The sequence below is a fragment of the Miniopterus schreibersii genome (genome assembly GCF_964146895.1).
Source record: "Miniopterus schreibersii genome assembly, chromosome: X".
Taxonomy (NCBI): Eukaryota; Metazoa; Chordata; class Mammalia; order Chiroptera; family Miniopteridae; genus Miniopterus; species Miniopterus schreibersii.
This window is the reverse complement of record NC_138104.1, coordinates 106215834-106233444: the sequence shown is the minus strand read 5'-3', so window position 1 is coordinate 106233444 and position 17611 is coordinate 106215834. Positions and strand designations below refer to the sequence as shown.

The following is a 17611-nucleotide window of genomic DNA, read 5'->3' as shown; positions in this document are numbered from 1 at the left end:
TGTGCCTGTATGGATAGATGACAGATGATAGATAGATAGATGATAGATAGATAGATGATAGATAGATAGATAGATAGATAGATAGATAGATAGATAGATGATAGATAGATAGATAATAGATAGATAGATATTTATATTATATTCTAGATGCACCCTGATTGGAGATAGAACCTGCACATGCACGCATTTGCTCTCGATTTAAAAGCAGACGTTAAACATCACCTCATTCCACTCCCGGATATTTGCAAGCACAGCTTTAATAGATGTTTTTGTGGGGGTTTTTCCCCAATAAAGACACAGCACCAGCATCCCATCCGACAATCCTCAATGTCACCGGCACCCCACCAGCCGTCCGTGTGTCCCGCCCCCACCGCCGATTCAGAATGCGGGGGGCCCTGATTCTGCTGTGGATGGAAGGTCTTCTCTTTGGACGTGCGGGGGTGTGGGGGACAGATTCCAACATGAGGTGTCTCAGGAGTCACAGAGAGAGAGAGACGCTCACCCTGTGTGCTGGGAGAAATCCAGATGTCAGTCACCCGGGGTCCTGCTTCTCCCAGGGCTCCCTCTGTCCCTACCCCGCTGTCCCCACCCCAGCTTGGGCTACGAGAGCGTCAATATGCCTTCCGGTTTTCCTGGCTGCTGATAAGGCGAACAGCTTGAGTACGGTTCTGGGGAAACACACGCAAGCCACATTACGAACATGCTGAATGCAGGCCAGGGTCTCAGGTTAGCAGTCACACCCGGACGGTGTGACAAGGTGACTGTCCCCAGAGGCTGGAGCCTCCTGATGGAAACTCCTGGGAACGCCAGAGACCCGGTGGACCCCTGAGTGACTTCAGTGGTGTCGGGGTCCCCCTGCGCAGTGCTGATGGGGCGTCGGCAGCCCTCACTGGCTAACAGGCTCCACAACCAAATAAAAATAGTCATATCGGGCTCTGGCCAGCGTGACTCAGTGGCTGGAGCGTCGGCTCGAGCACCCAAGGGTCTCCGGTTTGATTCCCGGTCAGGGCACATGCCCAGGTTGCGGGTTCCATTCCCAGTTGGAGGCCTGTGGGAGGCAGGCGATCAATGACTGTCTCTCATCATTGATATTTCTCTCTCTCTCTCTCCCTCTCCCTTCCTCTCTATGAAATCAATAAAGATATTAAAAAAAAAAAAACACAAAACACACACACACACAAATACTAACAATGTGACAAAACTCTGGACTCTGTCTGTTCACATCCCTGTGGAACCCAAGGGCCCGGGAACCTGGGGTCCCATTGGGGGACATTATAACTCAGGCAGATGACCCCTGAATGCTGCCTGTCAGCCTATCCTAGGTGGCCCAGAGCTAGCTGTGGGATGCTTTGAGGTTTTCACACTTTTTTTTTTTTTTTTGGCACCTGATGTGTGAGTCTCACGCCCCGATGATGAACGAACGTGGGTGTCAGCATTGGAGTCTTGCAGGCTCGGCGTTTCTGACCCCGGGGGGTGGGGATGTCGCTGAGTTTGATGTTGCTTTCTAGGGTTGGGCTTTGGGACAGGCAGGATGTCACACCTCGTGGAGAATTTGGGTCTCGGCCTTTGTTCAGTTCCCCCCCGCCCCCCCGAAGTCCTGTTTCAGGCGAGGCTCAGGATGTCATGCAAAAGCTGGAATGTGACTGTCAGCTCCCTGCAAACAATCCAGGATCCATGGGCTCAGACACTATCCCCTGTGCGGACATCCCGGATGCAACTCTGTGAGCGACAGTCCTGTGCATCCATGGCCTGGGGAGCAGGGCATTAAAGGGACCTCAAGGTCACCTCTCAGGTCCCAAGGGTAAGCTCTCCACCTGCACATGCCTTTTACCCTAAAGGACATACACGGGCAGATGGCCAAGGTGGGAATGTGGGTTGGATTCTAACACCAGACATGGATAGGGGGTCTGGAGCCTTCACAGGGCAGGTACCAGACTCCACAGTTTACAGTCCACAGGTAGCAGGTAGAAAGAAAACATGAGATCTCCCTCCCACCGGGACCCCTCAGTCCTCAGAGCAGCCCATGGGCTCCGTGGACATTACACCGAGGATGTTCAGCTCATCTATCCAAAAGCCCTCACCTGACACAGGTGTGGCCTCCTGGCCCTGCCCAGGGGGTTGGGTCCCAGGAAGCAGGGGGCCAGCACGGGGCAGGGTGCACCTTCAGTCCCCCACCCTGGGGCCCATGCTTTATATCTGTCCCTGTCCTGGCGACAGAATTCCAGAGTTGCTTAAACAAATCTCAGCGTCTTGACACGGCCGTAAGAAATGATCACAAACTGGGGGCTTAAAACCACAGAAATTCATTGTCCCCCCCCCGTCCTGGAGACCAGACGTCTGAGATCCAGGGGTCCCAGGGCCGTGCTCCGTCCGGAGGTTCCAGGAGAGGGTCCTTGCCTCTTCCAGTTCCTGGGGCTCCAGGCGTCCCCGAGCTGGTGGCCGCCTCCCTCCCGTCTCTGCCTCCGTCTCCACGTGGCTTCTCCTCTGTGTCTGTGTCTCCGCTTCTGTCTCTTAGAAGGACCCTGTCCTTGGATATCAGGCCCCCCTGATCCAGGTTGAGCTCATCTCAGAGCCTTCACTTCACCCCACCTGCAAAGACCCTGTTTCCTAATTTGGTGACATTCTGAGGTTCTAAATGGAATAGACTAGACTCCATTCTGAGGTCCTTGGTGGGCATGGATTTGGGGGTGACACTCTTCACCCCGGTCCAGTTGTGCCTGTTTTGTACCTGGCGGGGAGCAGGCTCAGAGGTCCACCAGCACCCTGGACTCTGGGCGGGGAGGCTGCCTGCCCTACAGACATCCCGCCACCAGGTGGCGCCTCCGAGCTCCCGCTGTGCAGACTCTAGGGCGGACCGTCTGTTTCTGCAAACTGGGCGCCGGAGCTCTGCACACCCTGGGTGTGGGTTTCTCGCCTTCCTGGAGGAGCCCGCGTTTCGCGGCTGGTTCAGGTGGATGGTCCCGGTGCAGGCAGGAAGCCCCGAGCTGAACTGAGGCCGGCGGGCCTCGCGGGGCTGCACTGGGCTGAGGACACTCCTGTGGGCTTGTGGGGTCAGGTGCATGCTCCCCAAAGGATCCGGTGGGCTGGCCTGGGTGCGCGCTCCTGGAGAGGAGCCTCCTGGCACCTGGGACTTCTTGCCATGGCCAGAGCCGTCGGCCTGGGAGCAGCAGCCCCCAAATGGGCAGAAGGAGCCCTCGAGTCCATCTGCACCCGAAGCATCTCAGTTGGCGGGGTCACACCCAAGCTGTGGACGCTCAGTGCCCCTCACACAGTCCACTCGGAGACCCTCAGCCGTCGATGGGGGCCTGAGCCTCACCTCCTGCAAATCCTTCATGCCTGCCTGGGACTTTTAAGTAGAACTTGAGCCCAGAGTGACGCAGGACTTGGAAGGCCCCCTGGGGTTGGCTCCTGTGGGATCAGGTGACACGAAGGGGCCTGAACTTCCAGGGCTTTGGGACCCAAGGGGCCTGTGTGTGGTAGCCTGGCTGTGCCCACGTTGAAATGTACATGAGGCCCTGGGAGAGCAGCGTGTCCCCTGGGCGTCCCAGACCAGAAATGAGTCAGGTGGCTGACCCAGAGGGTCAGGGCCCCACAGGGACACACCTGGACTGGCCACGCCCTTGCTCGCCCTCAGGAGGGGACAGGCTGGGTCTCAATCCCCAGGCAGCAGGAACACATCTCCCTGGCACGCCCCCACCATCTTCCCAAAAAAACCGCCCTGTCTGTCTGTCCCCTTGCTGCGTCCGTGGGCCAGCAGTGGTGCTTGGGTGCGGGGAGTCTGGCCAGCCCCCTGTGGCAGCCTGGGGAGCCTTCCCCGTGGCTTCAGATGGTGGCAGGAGCGTCAGGAAAGACAAAGCTCATAGTCCCGTCTTCCCCTGGCCAGGTGTCCCCCCCTCTGCCCTCCCCAGGTTGCCAGGCTCAGAACACGCTCTCCTGCCTTTGGAGGAAGGGCCGCGCGGCCGCCTCCAGCATATCGCCGTGGCAGCTGGACACCGATGGCGCCAAGAGCGTCCGGCCGGAGAAGACGCTTTCCCGGCGCGCGCCCAGGGCGCTGGGTGGAGGGGTCCCGGTGCGCAAGTAGCCGCGGAGGCGGAGCTGGAACTCGCGGGATGCGAAATAGTACACGAAGGGATCCAGGCAGTTGTTGAGGCAGCTGAGGCAGAGCGTGAGCTTGTAGACGTGGTAATAGCTGGTGCCCAGAAAGAGGCGGCTGACCATGTGCGCCAGGAGCACGAAGTTGTTGGGCGCGAAACAGGTGACGAAGGCGAGGAGGACCACGACCGCCAGGCTCACCGCGCGGCGCCTCTGGCCCTGGCCGTGCGAATCCGGGGTGCGCAGGAGCCTGAGGATGGTGGCCGTGTAGCAGGCCACGGTGACCACGAAGGGCACCAGGAACAGGACGATAAAGAGCGTAAAGAGGAAGATGGCCCACATGGCCACGCTGGGCAGCATGGTGGACTTGAGCACGTCGAAGCAGGTGACGATGCCCAGCTCCTCCACGGCGTAGGTGAGGTCGGTGCGCGCCAGGGGCGACAGGGCCACCAGCAGCAGCAGCCAGGTGCCCGCGCACGTGGCCACCGCGTAGCGCCGGCGCCTCCAGCGCGCGGAGGCCAGTGGATACACCACGCCCAGGAAGCGGTCCACGCTGATGCAGGTCATGGTCAGGATGGACGAGTACATGTTGGCGTAGAAGACCAGGGTGACCACGGTGCACAGGTGCGTCCCGAACACCCAGTGGTTGCGGTTGCAGTGGTAATAGATCTGGAAAGGCAGGACGCAGGCCAGCGCCAGGTCGGTGAGGCTCAGGTTGATCATGAAGATGACCGACGGGGACTTGGGCCCGATGTGGCGGCACAGCACCCACAACGAGAAGAAGTTGCCCGGGATGCTGACCAGCACCACGAAGGAGTACACCACCGGCAGGACCACCGCGATGGCCGGGTTTTTCAGCATCAGGATGGTGGCGTTGTCGGGACGCGTCATGTTTATGTCCATCTTTGGGGAAGGGGCCCCCCGGCCAGAGCTCGGGGACAACCTGAAAGGCAAAGGGTACAGAAATGAGAGGGGTGCAGAAGGGGTCCCCGTGACAAGGAGGCTGGTCTGCTCTGCGATGAACCCACAGACGGAGGAGAAGGGTCCCCTGGGGGCAGGGAGGCAGGCAGCTCCGGCTTCCTCCCCTGTTCCCCTTCCTCCGCCTTCTCCCAAGAAGCAGGCATGTCATCATCTCTACCAGGGACTGTCCCTATAACTGCCCACAACCCGGTGATGGCACACTTGGTCCTTCCCTGGCCAATTCCTTCCTTACTTCTGGTTGGAACGGAGGGAGCATGCTGAGAGGCACAGGGCAGTGGCTGCAACATTGTGTCCACGAGGAAGCCCCTGAAGTGCAACAGTTGCAAAGTTACAAGGTTACCAAGGGGCTCATCCTGCAAGGGACTCTGTCTCCAGTTGCAACATAGTTTCTCTGGCGTTGGTAGGAGCCTGGTTTCCTCTTCCGTCTGGTACCCCACGGGGGCGATGCAGTCCCAGGAGGTCCCTTACACTGGCACCCTGCACCTCACTTCCCACCTTCTCCCGTCCTCAAGGCCTGGTTGTCACCCAGACACCCCAGCTATGCCTGGGACCCCAATCCCAGAGCTCCCATTGGGGGCTGCTCATTAGGGTTTGGGGCATGTTGCAAGTCCCTGAGACATGATCCCTGCCCTGCCTCCCTCCAAGGCACTGAAGTCCAGCACAGTTGGAGGGACCATCTTATTGTAGGGTCAAAGCAAGGCTCGGACACAGCACCTGCATGAGTAACCTCGAGTCCGTGGCCTGATATTTTCTTTTGTTGTTGTTGTTAATTCTCACCTAAGGATATTTTTTCCACTGATTTTTTTTTTTTTTTTTTTTTTTTAGAGAGAGTGAAAAGGAGGGGTGGGGGAGAAACACTGATGTGAGAGAGACACATTGAATGGTTTGCCTCCCTCATGCGCCCTGACCGGGGCTGGAGATCAAACCTGAAACCAAGGTACATGCCCTTGACCAGGAATCAAACCTGAGACTTTTTGGTGCCCAGGCCCACGCTCCAACCACTGAGCAACACTGGCCAGGGCTGGCCCTGTGTTTCCATCTGTGTCATCTGCAATCCGGCAGAGACCCCCCATGTGACCGAGCACCCACCGGTGGCTTCGTGGTGTCCAGGCCCTGTCCGCTGAGGGGCACAGGTGATTAATATAGAGATCACCTTAACAGACAACTGCACTTGTGGTCTAGACCTGGAGGAGGCCCAGGCGGCAGGATGGAAATTTTATGAAACGAGCGAAAAACGGCTGCTCTGGGTGGCCGCCTGGAGCTGGGCGAATGCGGAGGTGGCTCTTGCAAAAGGCAGGGGCCCCGGGCTGCCCGAGCAGGTGACCGGCCACAGATAGGGGCTCAGAGGAGGTGGCAAGATACGGGAAGTTGCTTCTTACACTCATGTGGGCCACAGAGTCAGTCCGGCCTGTTTCTCACCCATGGAGGGGGACTGGTATCTCCCCACCATCTCTCATCACTCTGTTTCAACAGCTTCATTGAGGTGTAATTTACATACCATACAGTTCCCGCGTTCAAAGTGTACAACCGAGTGGTTTTGAATTTTGTCACCAAGGTGCAACCATCGCCGTAATGCAATCCCACAGCTTTTGCATCACCCGAAAAACCGGTCCTCCACTCGATAGTTGTTACCCCCCCCCCAATTTCCCCCTCCTCAGACCGCATTTATCAATATTTTGGTGTTTTTTTTGTTTTGTTCATTCTCACTCAAGGATGTTTTTTTCCATTGATTTTTAGAGAGAGTGTGAGCAAGGAGGGAGGGAGAGAGACAGAGGAACATGAATGTGAGAAGTTGGTTGCCTCCCGCACACGCCCCGACCAGGGCCGGGATCGAACCTGCAACCCAAGTCCATGCCCTTGACAGGGAAACGAAACCTGAGACCCTTCGGTGCTTGGGCCGACACTCTAACCACTGAGCCACACTGGCCGAGGCTGTCATCTCACTCTCAAGCGCAGCTGGGCGCCCAGTACACCTGCACGCCTCTCACCCTCGACGTTTCCTATCTCGACAGATACGAGGCTCCTAGGGACTGCCGTCTGGTGTCTGAGCGAATGCTGCGGTCCCAACGATTTCAAAGTAAACACAGAGCAGACGCGAGCAGGGCAGCTGGCGGGTGACAGGTGACAGGGGACACGGAGGAAGATGGGCCCGTCTGGGTTCTCGGCAGAACTCTCAGATCACAGGGCCAGGTGTCACCCCGTCGAGCACAAACGCATACAGGCCGTCCCCTCGTTTAGGTTCCTCTGGGTTGCACAACCAAAGCAGGTGGCAAAGGACATGTGACTCGCATGCCGTTTGTGCGTTCTCGGGTGACTACGGTTTGATTGCAGCCCGGTTCTGCGCCCTTGCCTTCTCTTTGTTGCGGGGTGCAGGGCACAGCCCAAAGGGCTTCCTAACCAGCCAGAGCCCAGATCCTGCGGAAAGCAAGGAGCCCTGGCTTCCTGCCTGCAACACGGTGGCTGTTTTCTGTGTCTGAGTGCCACCTGCCCCGCACCCCCGACACACACACACAGATTCCAGCCGGCACTGGAGCCTGAAGTGCAGCTGCAATACCAGCCTCCGCGGGTGAAGGCAGGAAGCCGCTCTACCTGGATGCATTCATCAATGTCAGCCACGCTGTGCAAAAAATAAAGCAAACCCTTCGGACCTGGGCCTGCCAGGAAATGGACTTTGCAAGGAGCACATTGTGTGGGGTTTAAACACTTGTACCGGGGGGAGGGTGGAACAAAGGCCAACAGTGTTCAAACGTTGGAGAGATTTGCTTAATAGATTGGTGTGGAGGGGCGGGGGAGAGATAGAGAGACAGAGGGGGAAAGAGAAAGGGTGAGAAAGGGAGAGAGAGACAGAGAGAGAAACAGAAAGAGAGATAGATACGTAGATAAATACAGGATGGGTGGATAGATGATAGATACGTAAGTGTAGACAGATGAGTGGAAAAGATAAGCACGTTTGCCACAAATGTTTCCTCATCAACTGTCTCATTTCGACGCACAATTTATCATCTTATCTAAGAAAGACCTGGCCTGGCCTGGCCGGGTTGACTCAATAGTTGAGCATCGACCTAAGATCCAGGTTTGATTCCCGGTCAGGGCACATGCCCGGGTTGTGGGCTCCGTCTCCAGTAGGGGGCGTGCAGAATGGAAGGAAAACTGAGGGCAGTGGCTTGGGAGTGGGGGGCAATGGAAAATCGCCTAAACAGATCCAGTCCCCTGTATTTTCCGTGTGAAACAGATCACCTGCCCCACAGAGGCACAATGGCTTGGTGGGGACCAGCCTGGACTGCAGGGTTATCAAGACCGGGGTTCAAGTCTCAAGTCTGTCCATGGAGAACTGGGGGGCTTTACACAGGAGCCTCCTGCTGTGAGCCCAGTTTCCACCTTGAACAAATTATCACAAGTTGGGGGCTTTAAACAATGGATATTTATTCCCTCACAGTCCTGAGGGCCACATGTCCAAAATCAAGGTGTCGGTAGGGCTGGTTGCTTCGAGGGGAAGGTTTAATGGATAAGTGAGACCTTTCTTTAAGATGATAAATTGTGGGTTAAAATGAGACCATCAAGGGAGAAGCATTTGGGGCAAATGTGGTTAACTTTTCCATCCATCTACTCATGTATCCATCTGTCATCTACCTATCATCTATCCATCTACCTATCATCTGTCTATCTATCATCATCTATCACTTTTACCTATCAATCTAATCTTATCCTTTCTCTAGACTTTCCCATCTCTGCCTCTGTCTCCATGTGGCTTCTCCTCTGTGTCTGTGTCTCCCCTTCTGTCTCTCTCTTTAAAAACAACAACAAAAACATGTTTTTATTGATGTCAGAGAGGGGAAGGGAGAAGAAGAGAAAGAGAAACATCAGTGATGAGGGAGGGTCATGGATCGGCTGCCTCCTACATGCTCCCACTGGGGATTGAGCCTGAAACCTGGCCATCTGCCCTGACCGGGAATTGAACTGGTGACCTCCTGGTTCATGGGTCGATGCTCAACTAGTGAACCATGCCGGCTGGGCCTCTTCTGTCTCTTACAAGGACCCTGTGATTGGATGTAGGGCCACTCTGACTCAGGATGACCTCATCTCAGATCCTCAACTTCATCCCATCTGCAAAGACCCTCTTTCCAAATAAGAACCCACTCTGATGTTCTGGGTGGACAAGATATTCTGGGGGGACATACTTTTAACACAAAATGTAGGAAATAATCACTCAAAAGACTATGTGAGGGCTTAAATGGCATTATCAGCACACTTTGTGTGGCCTGTCACAGGAGAAAGTCATTAATACATTGATTGCCATCACTTACAGAAAAGTCAGGTTGGACCTAGGTGAGGCCGAACCCTCTGGGGTAGGAAGTCATGGGGTCAGGTGAAGCAAAAGGCCTTGCTGCACTCTCCGAGCAAGGACCAGGGTCATCCCCATCCTCTTCAACTCTTCTCTCTTTGCAAATTGCCCCATGGAAACCATGCAGCGGTTCCTCAATGGAACACACAGTTGTTATGCGGCCCAGCAATTCCGCTCCTCAGTAGAGCCCAAGAGAAATGAAAACATACATCCATGCAGAAACACGTACACCTGAGTTCACGGTAGAATTAGTCACCATTTCCAAATTGGAAGCAACCCAAGTGTCTGTTGATGGGTGGCTGGATAAACAGCATGGGGTCCATCCATTCGATGGAATATTACACAGCCATGAAAAAGAGTGAAGCTCTGCCACAGGCTGCAACATGGATGGACCTTGAACACGGGGTGTTCAGTGAAAGAAGCTGGACACAAAAGGCCACACAGTGTCTTTTTCTATGTATAAGAAACATCCAGAACAGGAAAATCCACAGACAGAAAGTGGATTAGTGGTTGTCAGGGGCTGAGAGAGGGAGATGGGAGGGAGGGGTGATGACTTAACAGGGACAGGGCTCCTTGGTGGTGGGGATTAAAATGTTCTGGAACCAGGCAGAGATATTGGTTGCACAACATGGTGAATATGCTAAATACCAGTGAATTATACACTTTGCAAGGTTGATTGTATGTTGTGCAGAAACTATACCTTATTATTATTATTATTATTTTTAATGCCTCAAATTGCAAGGAGAAACGTAAAAACATTTCTGCTTTAGTTCTCTGAGTCTTCGTCGGCCCCTTTGCCCATGCACTCCTGACTCCCTGGCGGCTGCACGTTCTGCAGTTTCCACCCCTTAGTCTCGGCCTTGTCCGTGTCCCTCAGGTCACTAGAGGTGGCTGCCCACATCGTCTGGTCTGTGGCCACCGTGGCCCATTGAATCTCAGGCAGGACTCGGGTCAGGAGGAAGGGGTGGATCTTCCATCCCCGCCGTCCTCAACATCCTCACAGATGACATCACGCTCCCATCCAGGAAGCCAGTGTTGACGGACCCGAGGTCCCCGGGGGCTCATATTGTTCTTGCTCCCTTATTTCCTAAGGCCACAGGCTCTCTTCCTGGCATCGGGACCCTGGACGGGACGTGGACACCTCGGGCCAAGAGTTCCTCGAGCCCTTGGACTGCACCTCTCCCCTCCTTGCACCTGTGTCACTGTCAATGTGTGTACATGTTTTAGACTAGGACTGTCCTGGGAAGATACTCCTGACAAATGGGGAAACTGAGGCACCCCAGGGTTCTTGAACTCAAGCCCCGAGCTTTTTGTTGTTTGTTGTTGTTAATCTTCACAGGAGGATATTTCTTTTCTTATTGATTCTTAGAGATAGTGGAAGGGAGGGAGGGAGAGGGAGAGAGAGAGAGAGACGTCAATGTGAACACGACACATCAACTGGTTGCCTCCTGCATGCACCCCAACAGGAGCCCTGGATCGAACCTGCAACCCAGGTACGTGTCCTTGACTGGGAATTGAACCAGCAACCCTTCAGTGCCCAGCCTGATGCTCTAACCACTGAGTAACACCGGCCAGGGCTGGTTTCCCTAAAATGCAAAACTGTCCTCACTTGAGGTCATCCACCTTGATAAGAAGACGTGTAAGATGTGGCTGTGAGGACAACTCAAAAGAAATGGAGAAAAGAGACAGAAGGTCTCAGCAAGATTCCCACGGGCTATCTGGGGCTGGACAGCAGAGCCCCCCAGGGACCCCTGGGCCTGCCTGGGTCGTGACCTGTGGAAGTGGAGTGGCCTGGCGAGGCTCCCAGATACATTCTACCCAGGAGGGAAGCAGTGAGTGGCCATGAGTCAAAATCTGGGCAATTGTCCCAGCTTGGTGTCAGGCAAGGAAAGTGTGCTGGTCCCCTCCCTCTAAACTGTTGTCCACCTGGCTGAATGCCCACACCAGTGCAACCGACTCCCAGACGCCTCCTGTTTTCCTGCCCAACAATCCCCTCACCCCCCTGCGCCTGTGTGGTCCTTGGGAATGCATGGCCACCCTTCCCCTTCCCGTTTCCTGCCAGGACAGCGTTCATGCCAGACCTCTCCAAGAAAGTGTGCATGTACACACAGCATTGCACCAGGATTGCTGGTGAGGACCCTTCCCTTCAGGCCAGGCATGGGTCACTGCCGTCCTGAGGTTAGAGCTGGACACACAGGATGGTCTTGATAAAAGAAACACAATACTTTTTGAGTAAGTGTGGAGTGAGCGAATGAATGAATGGATGAGTGCATGACACCCAGGGTGATGTCCATAAGTGCAGAGAGAATGCATGAATGACACCCAGGATGACGTCTATATATGCAGAGTGGATGGGTGGATGGATGGATGGATGGATGGATGGATGGATGGATGGATGGATGGATGACACCCAGGATGACATCCATAGATGCAGAGTGAATGGATGAATGCATGAATGAATGGATGGATGACACCCAAGATGACTTCCATAGATGTAGAGTGAACGAATGAATGAATGGGTGGATGGATGGATGACACCCAGGATGACTTCTATAGATGCAGAGTGGATGGATGGATGGATGGATGGATGGATGGATGGATGGATGGATGGATGGATGGATGGATGGATGACACCCAGGATGACATCCATAGATGTAGAGTGAATGAATGAATGAATGAATGAATGAATGAATGAATGAATGGGTGGATGACATCCAGGATGACATCCATAGGTGCAGAGTGAATGGGTGGATGGATGGATGGATGGATGGATGGATCGAAGGATGACACCCAGGATAACATCCATATATGTAGAGTGAATGGATGGATGGATGGATGGATGGATGGATGGATGGATGGATGAATGGATGGATGGATGGATGGGTGGATGGGGATGGATGGATGGATGGATGGATGGATGGATGGATGGATGGATGGATGGATGGATGGATGACACCCAGGATAACATCCATATATGTAGAGTGGATGGATGGATGGATGGATGGATGGATGGATGGATGGATGGATGGATGAGTGGATGACACCCAAGATGACTTCCATAGGTGCAGAGTGAATGGGTGGATGAATGGATGGATGGATGGATGGATGGATGGATGGATGGATGGATGGGGGGATGGATGGATGCATGACACCCAGGATGACGTCCATAGGTGCAGAGTGAATGGATGAGCGAATGCATGCATGAATGAACAGAAAGAAGACGGCTGTGTTTTGGGGTTCATCCCCCCTTCTGTGCCCAGCACTCCTCCCTCTCCTGGATCCTCCCCCTTCAAGCTGTGTGGTCCACAGGACTGTCAATCACACAGGAGTAGGCGTGTGACCCATGCTTGACCAGTCACAGTGCTCCCCCTATCTGTCCACAGGGATTGATCCAAGGGGTGGTCCTCGGACCCTAGCAGAGCCCAACAGAAACTTCAGGAGCTGTGACTCGGGGGTGCTGAGAAAAAAGTATCTATTTTCTCTTTTTCTGAGAAGATAGGGGGCCAGGGGATGCCTGGATCCCTCTTTCCCTCCACACAGAACAAGTGACCCTACCTCAAAAGACACTAAAGCCTGAAGCTACAGGAGACAGAGAAACACGGAGCTAAACTAGAGAGCAAGAGACAGAGAAGGGGAGCCGACAACCACTTCAGCTCCTGGATCAAGCCATGCCTGAAGCTGCACCGAGATTCCTAATTATCCGATTGGACAGTTTCCACGCCAGCGTGAGTCAAGTGTCCATTGCTTGCCAGCAAAAGTGTTACGACTCACCCACTAGGAGCAGGGGTGCCCCGAGTGGGCAGACAGAATTCCAGAGGAGGCACCCACAAAACCCACACTTCCTGTCTGGGCAACACGCGACGATTCCACCACAGCCACGTGCATGAGGCACCCCACACCCCACTCCGCCCGTCTCCAGATATGGATCTTAGACCAGTTTCTTAACTCATGCTATTTCCTGGTTCAACATCTCGAGATGTGTAAGAATGTTTTTGTTTTTTCCCACAGCAGCCTCCACCATCGCCGGCACCCCCACTCGCATCTGAGGAGTCCCTTGCAGACCCCGTGTTCTCTCCGCGTGTCCCACAAACACCCTTGCAGGACTTTGGGGGGCCCGGGTTAAAATAGCACAAGGCGTTGAACTGAGCTGAGCTGCACCCTGCCCCAATTAAACAGCATCTTTAAAACAAAGAGACTTCCCTCACCCCTGGGTGTGCCTTGCCCCCCCGGGCACACTGTCCTCCCTGCCCCCCCCATCTCATGAGTGACTTACAGTTGGGGTCCTGAGTGAGCTGACCCGGTGAAGCTGGTCTGAGCCGGACGGCGGGGACCCTCACTGTGGCACAGAGGAGACAGACCCTTCAGGGGAAGCTGCAGACAGGAACGGAGCCAAGATCCAGCTCCCTGCCCTCCTGGGGATCCTCTGGCCCGTCCCCCAAACGGACACACTCCGATGACACAGTCCCCAACCCTCCAGGGACCCTATGGGGCCGCTTCTAACGGCACCCTGTCATCTGCAGGTTTAATTAAACGCACAAAGGTTGTGAAACCCAGAGCCACAATGGATGGGAGAGGTTCCTCTTTTTCCAGATGGGCCCCTGGGGGCACAGAAGGTCACTGGAGCCGGTTTTACATAAGTTTTTTAAAATACATTTTTTTAAAAAAAACAAAAAACCAACACGTTATTAAGAAATTAAAAGAAATTAAGTGTCACCTCAGTATATGCAGGAATCATTTCCTGAGGGTGAGTTTAGGATGAGACCATGTAATGAAGTTTTAAGCATGGCTTTCGATGACTATCTTATTAATTATTATTATTATATTTTTATTATTTGTTAATCCTCACAGGAGGATATTTTTTCCATTGATTTTTAGAGAGAGGGAAGGGAGGGAGAGAGAAAAACATCCATGTGAGAGAGACACATGCATTGGTCGCCTCCCACACCTGCCCGACCGGGGCCAGGAATAGCATCTGCAACCCAGGTACATGCCCTTGAGCTGGAATCGAACCCAAGACCCCCCAGTGTGTGGCCCATGCTCTAATCACTGAGCCATACCAGCCAGAACTAAATTTATTTTTTAAAAAATATTTATGTTCAGATGAAGTATTGAAAAACTGATTAGATTGTCATTCAAATGCTCTCTATTATCAGGGAAGCAGCTGGACTGTTATATATTTGCTAAGATTTCCCTTCGCACGGGCTGAGCTTTACCGTGTTGAAGCCCTAACCCCCAGGACCCCGAGGAACCAGCCCTGCCCACGCCTGGATCTCGGACGTCCAGCCTCCAGGACCGGGAGGCGATTGTCTGTGGTTGAAGCCGCCCGCAACCTGTGGCAGGCCTGCCACACTAACACACTGCTCATTCTGCAATTAGGGAAAAATAAATAAAATAAAATTAGGAAGAAACATTGTATAACAATCAATCGCAACAGTATAACAAAGACTCACAGTGTAACCAATATTATCACATAATTTATTATGGATACTGTAACGAATTATTAAACTACATATTAACCCAAATTTTTTTTAAACATTGTAACAAAACTAACAACAAAAAGCTTTGCTAACATCCATGCAAAGCAAAATATAAAACTTCAGCCTTCTCTCTGTCTCTTTTTTTTTTTTTTTTTTTTTAACTTTAGGGGCAAATGGCTTCAGAAGAGTGTAGAGCCCCGGCCGGAGTGGCTCAGTGGTTAGAGCACCGGGGCCATGAGCACCGAGGGGTCCCAAGTTCGATTCCTGGTCAAGGACACGAACCTGGGGTTGCGGGTTTGATTCCTGGCCCCGGCGGGGGCTGGGGAGGGAAAAGGGGGGAGTTTCGGTTTCATGGGGACAGAGTTTCGGTTCAGGACCGTGACCAAGTCCTGGAGATCATATAGATAAATTTAAAAAACAACAACACCCAAAATGAAGCCCTTTGCCCTTGGCAAGGAAAAGAGGAATCTGTGGATTCCTGAGTCACTTTTCGGACGGCTGTGCACAGAGACAATAGGGCGCTGCCCACACAGAAGTGGGTTTTCTGCTCAGGGGCAGCCCCAGCGATGGGACATGTTCCCGGGAGCCCGGTGGCCCCGTGAAATCACGCACAACACAAAGGGAGGCAGGAGGGACAGAAGCCAATGCGGGTGGGGACTTTTTAGGTTCAGGAGCAGCTGGGAATTTTCAGGCCAAGCCAAGTTCCCAGGAAGCTCTTGGTGACATCTCGTAACCAGGAGAAGGTGACTTGTGTGTCTGGGGTCCGTCCCCTGGCCAGCGCCCTCTGAGTCTCCGCTCAGAGCTCAGCTCCCTCCCCGTGGGCCCACAACGACTGTGACACGAGGACCCATCCCCAGGTTCTGTGTCCGAGTCTGGCCTCCCGGTGACATTCGCCTGGACGCACCCAAGCTAGACGGTTGTCAGCTGCGGCCACCAGCTGCCCGGGTTTCTGGGGACCAGGGATTTTCCAGGAGATGGGACTTTCAGCGCTAAACCGGGAGAGTCCCCAGGATCTGAACCCGAGCCCAGTCTGCTCTTTCGCGGCTCGTGGCTGATTTTGGTTCTGTCCTGTGGCAAGTGGGGATTTTCAACGCTGACCTTTCTTTCTTTCTTTTTTTTTTTTTGTCTTTTTAAAAAAATATTTTATTGATTGATTTCCGAGAAACGAAGGGAGAGGGAGAGAGAGAGAGAAACGTCAGTGATGAGAGAGAGAGTCATGGATCGGCTGCCTCCTGCTCGCCCCCTACTGGGGATCGAGAGCACAGCCCGGGCCTGTGCCCTGACCGGGAATCGAACCGTGACCTCCTGGTTCATAAGTCGACGCTCAGCTGCCGAGCCACACGGGCCGGGCTAGCTTTCATTTTTATATTTGGAAGTAAACTCATCTAGTAGGCTGGCGGTGGGGGCAACCACCCAGTGAGTGTAACATGCATAGAAAATAAATGTGCGGACACCTATTCTTATGCCCCGCGGCCCCGCCCCCCCCACTTCTGACACAGAGTTTGTGTCGGTGACAAAGGGACAAACCCCACTAGGGGCTGGTTCCTCTTTCTATCCCCCCTCAGGGGACCCTGACTGCTTCCCCTACACGCGACCTTCTGGAGGTGCCCGGCCCTGCTGCCCCCTCCCCCTCGTCCCTCCAGCCCCCACCTGCTGTCCCTTCCTGAGCCAGCCGCCTCCCCAGCTGGCCCTGCAGAAACGAGGCCACAGGGGCAGCTGAATGGTGGCCCCCTAAACACATAGGTCCTGACCCTTGGAACCTGGGAATGAGACTTTATTGGGAAACAGGGTGTCTGCAGATGGGGTGACGTGAAGGATCTGAGATGCGGTCGTCCTGGGTCAGGGGGCCCGAAGTCCAAGGACAGGGTCCTTGTAAGAGACAGAAGTGGAGACAGACACAGAGGGGAAGCCACGTGGAGATGGAGGCAGAGACGGGAGGGAGGCGGCCACCAGCCCGGGGACGCCTGGAGCCCCAGGAGCTGGGAGAGGCAGGAAGGACCCTCCCCTGGGGCCTCTGGAGGGATCTCGGCCCTGGGACCCCGGATCTCAGACGTCTGGTCTCCAGGATGGAGACAGAACAAATTTCTATTGTTTTAGGCCCCCCAGTTTGAGGTCCTTTGTTAAGGCCGCCCTACGGAATGAGCACAAAGGCCTTTTTCTGGGCCTTCTAAAATAATAACTTCAGGACGGACAGCTAATATGTTTTAAGGGATGCAAATATGTTTCAACGCACCGTGAACATTGTTATTTAAAAAAAAAAAAAAAAGCATCTGCTGGGGACCCTTTTTGAAGGTCTAAGGTAAAAAGTCTGCACTCTGGGGGTTTTAGAAACTGCGACATCATTTAAATAAGCCACGGAGGAGGGAGGGAGGAACTCTGTTTAAAGACTGGGGGGGGTATCACCCTGGCCGGTGTGGCTCAGTGGTTAGAGCATCGGCCTGGGCACCGAAGCCTCGAGGGTTTGATTTCAGGTCAAGGGCACGTACCTGGGTTCCAGGTTCAAACCCGGGCCCCAGTCAGGGCTCGTGTGGGAGGCAACCCATCGATGTGTCTCCATCACATCCATGTTTCTCTGTCTCTCTCCCTCCCTCCCTCCTTTCTACTCTCTGTAGAAATCAATGGAAAAAAATATCCTTGAGTGAGAATTAGCCAAAAAAAATTTTTTTTAAATCCTCAAACTTGCATTCTGTCCACTCATTTGTTCCCAGCATCCCGTGTG

General features: G+C 53.9%; 1 protein-coding gene and 1 long non-coding RNA gene across 2 annotated transcripts; one reads left to right on the top strand and one right to left on the bottom strand.

The window, feature by feature from the left end:
• Positions 1-1299: 1299 nt before the first annotated feature.
• On the bottom strand, positions 1300-4995 carry LOC308551788 (S-geranylgeranyl-glutathione receptor P2RY8-like; the record flags this gene model as incomplete). The annotated part of the gene is made up of 1 exon (XM_081126435.1): positions 1300-4995. The coding sequence occupies one exon, from the start codon at positions 4993-4995 to the stop codon at positions 3919-3921; it is 1077 nt and encodes a 358-aa protein (XP_080982561.1). The 3' UTR covers positions 1300-3918.
• A 7999-nt stretch (positions 4996-12994) lies between these two features.
• LOC308551300 lies at positions 12995-15020 on the top strand. Its single transcript, XR_013998004.1, has 2 exons — positions 12995-13395; positions 14569-15020. It is a non-coding gene; the product is annotated as an uncharacterized lncRNA (long non-coding RNA).
• The last annotated feature ends 2591 nt before the right edge of the window (positions 15021-17611 follow it).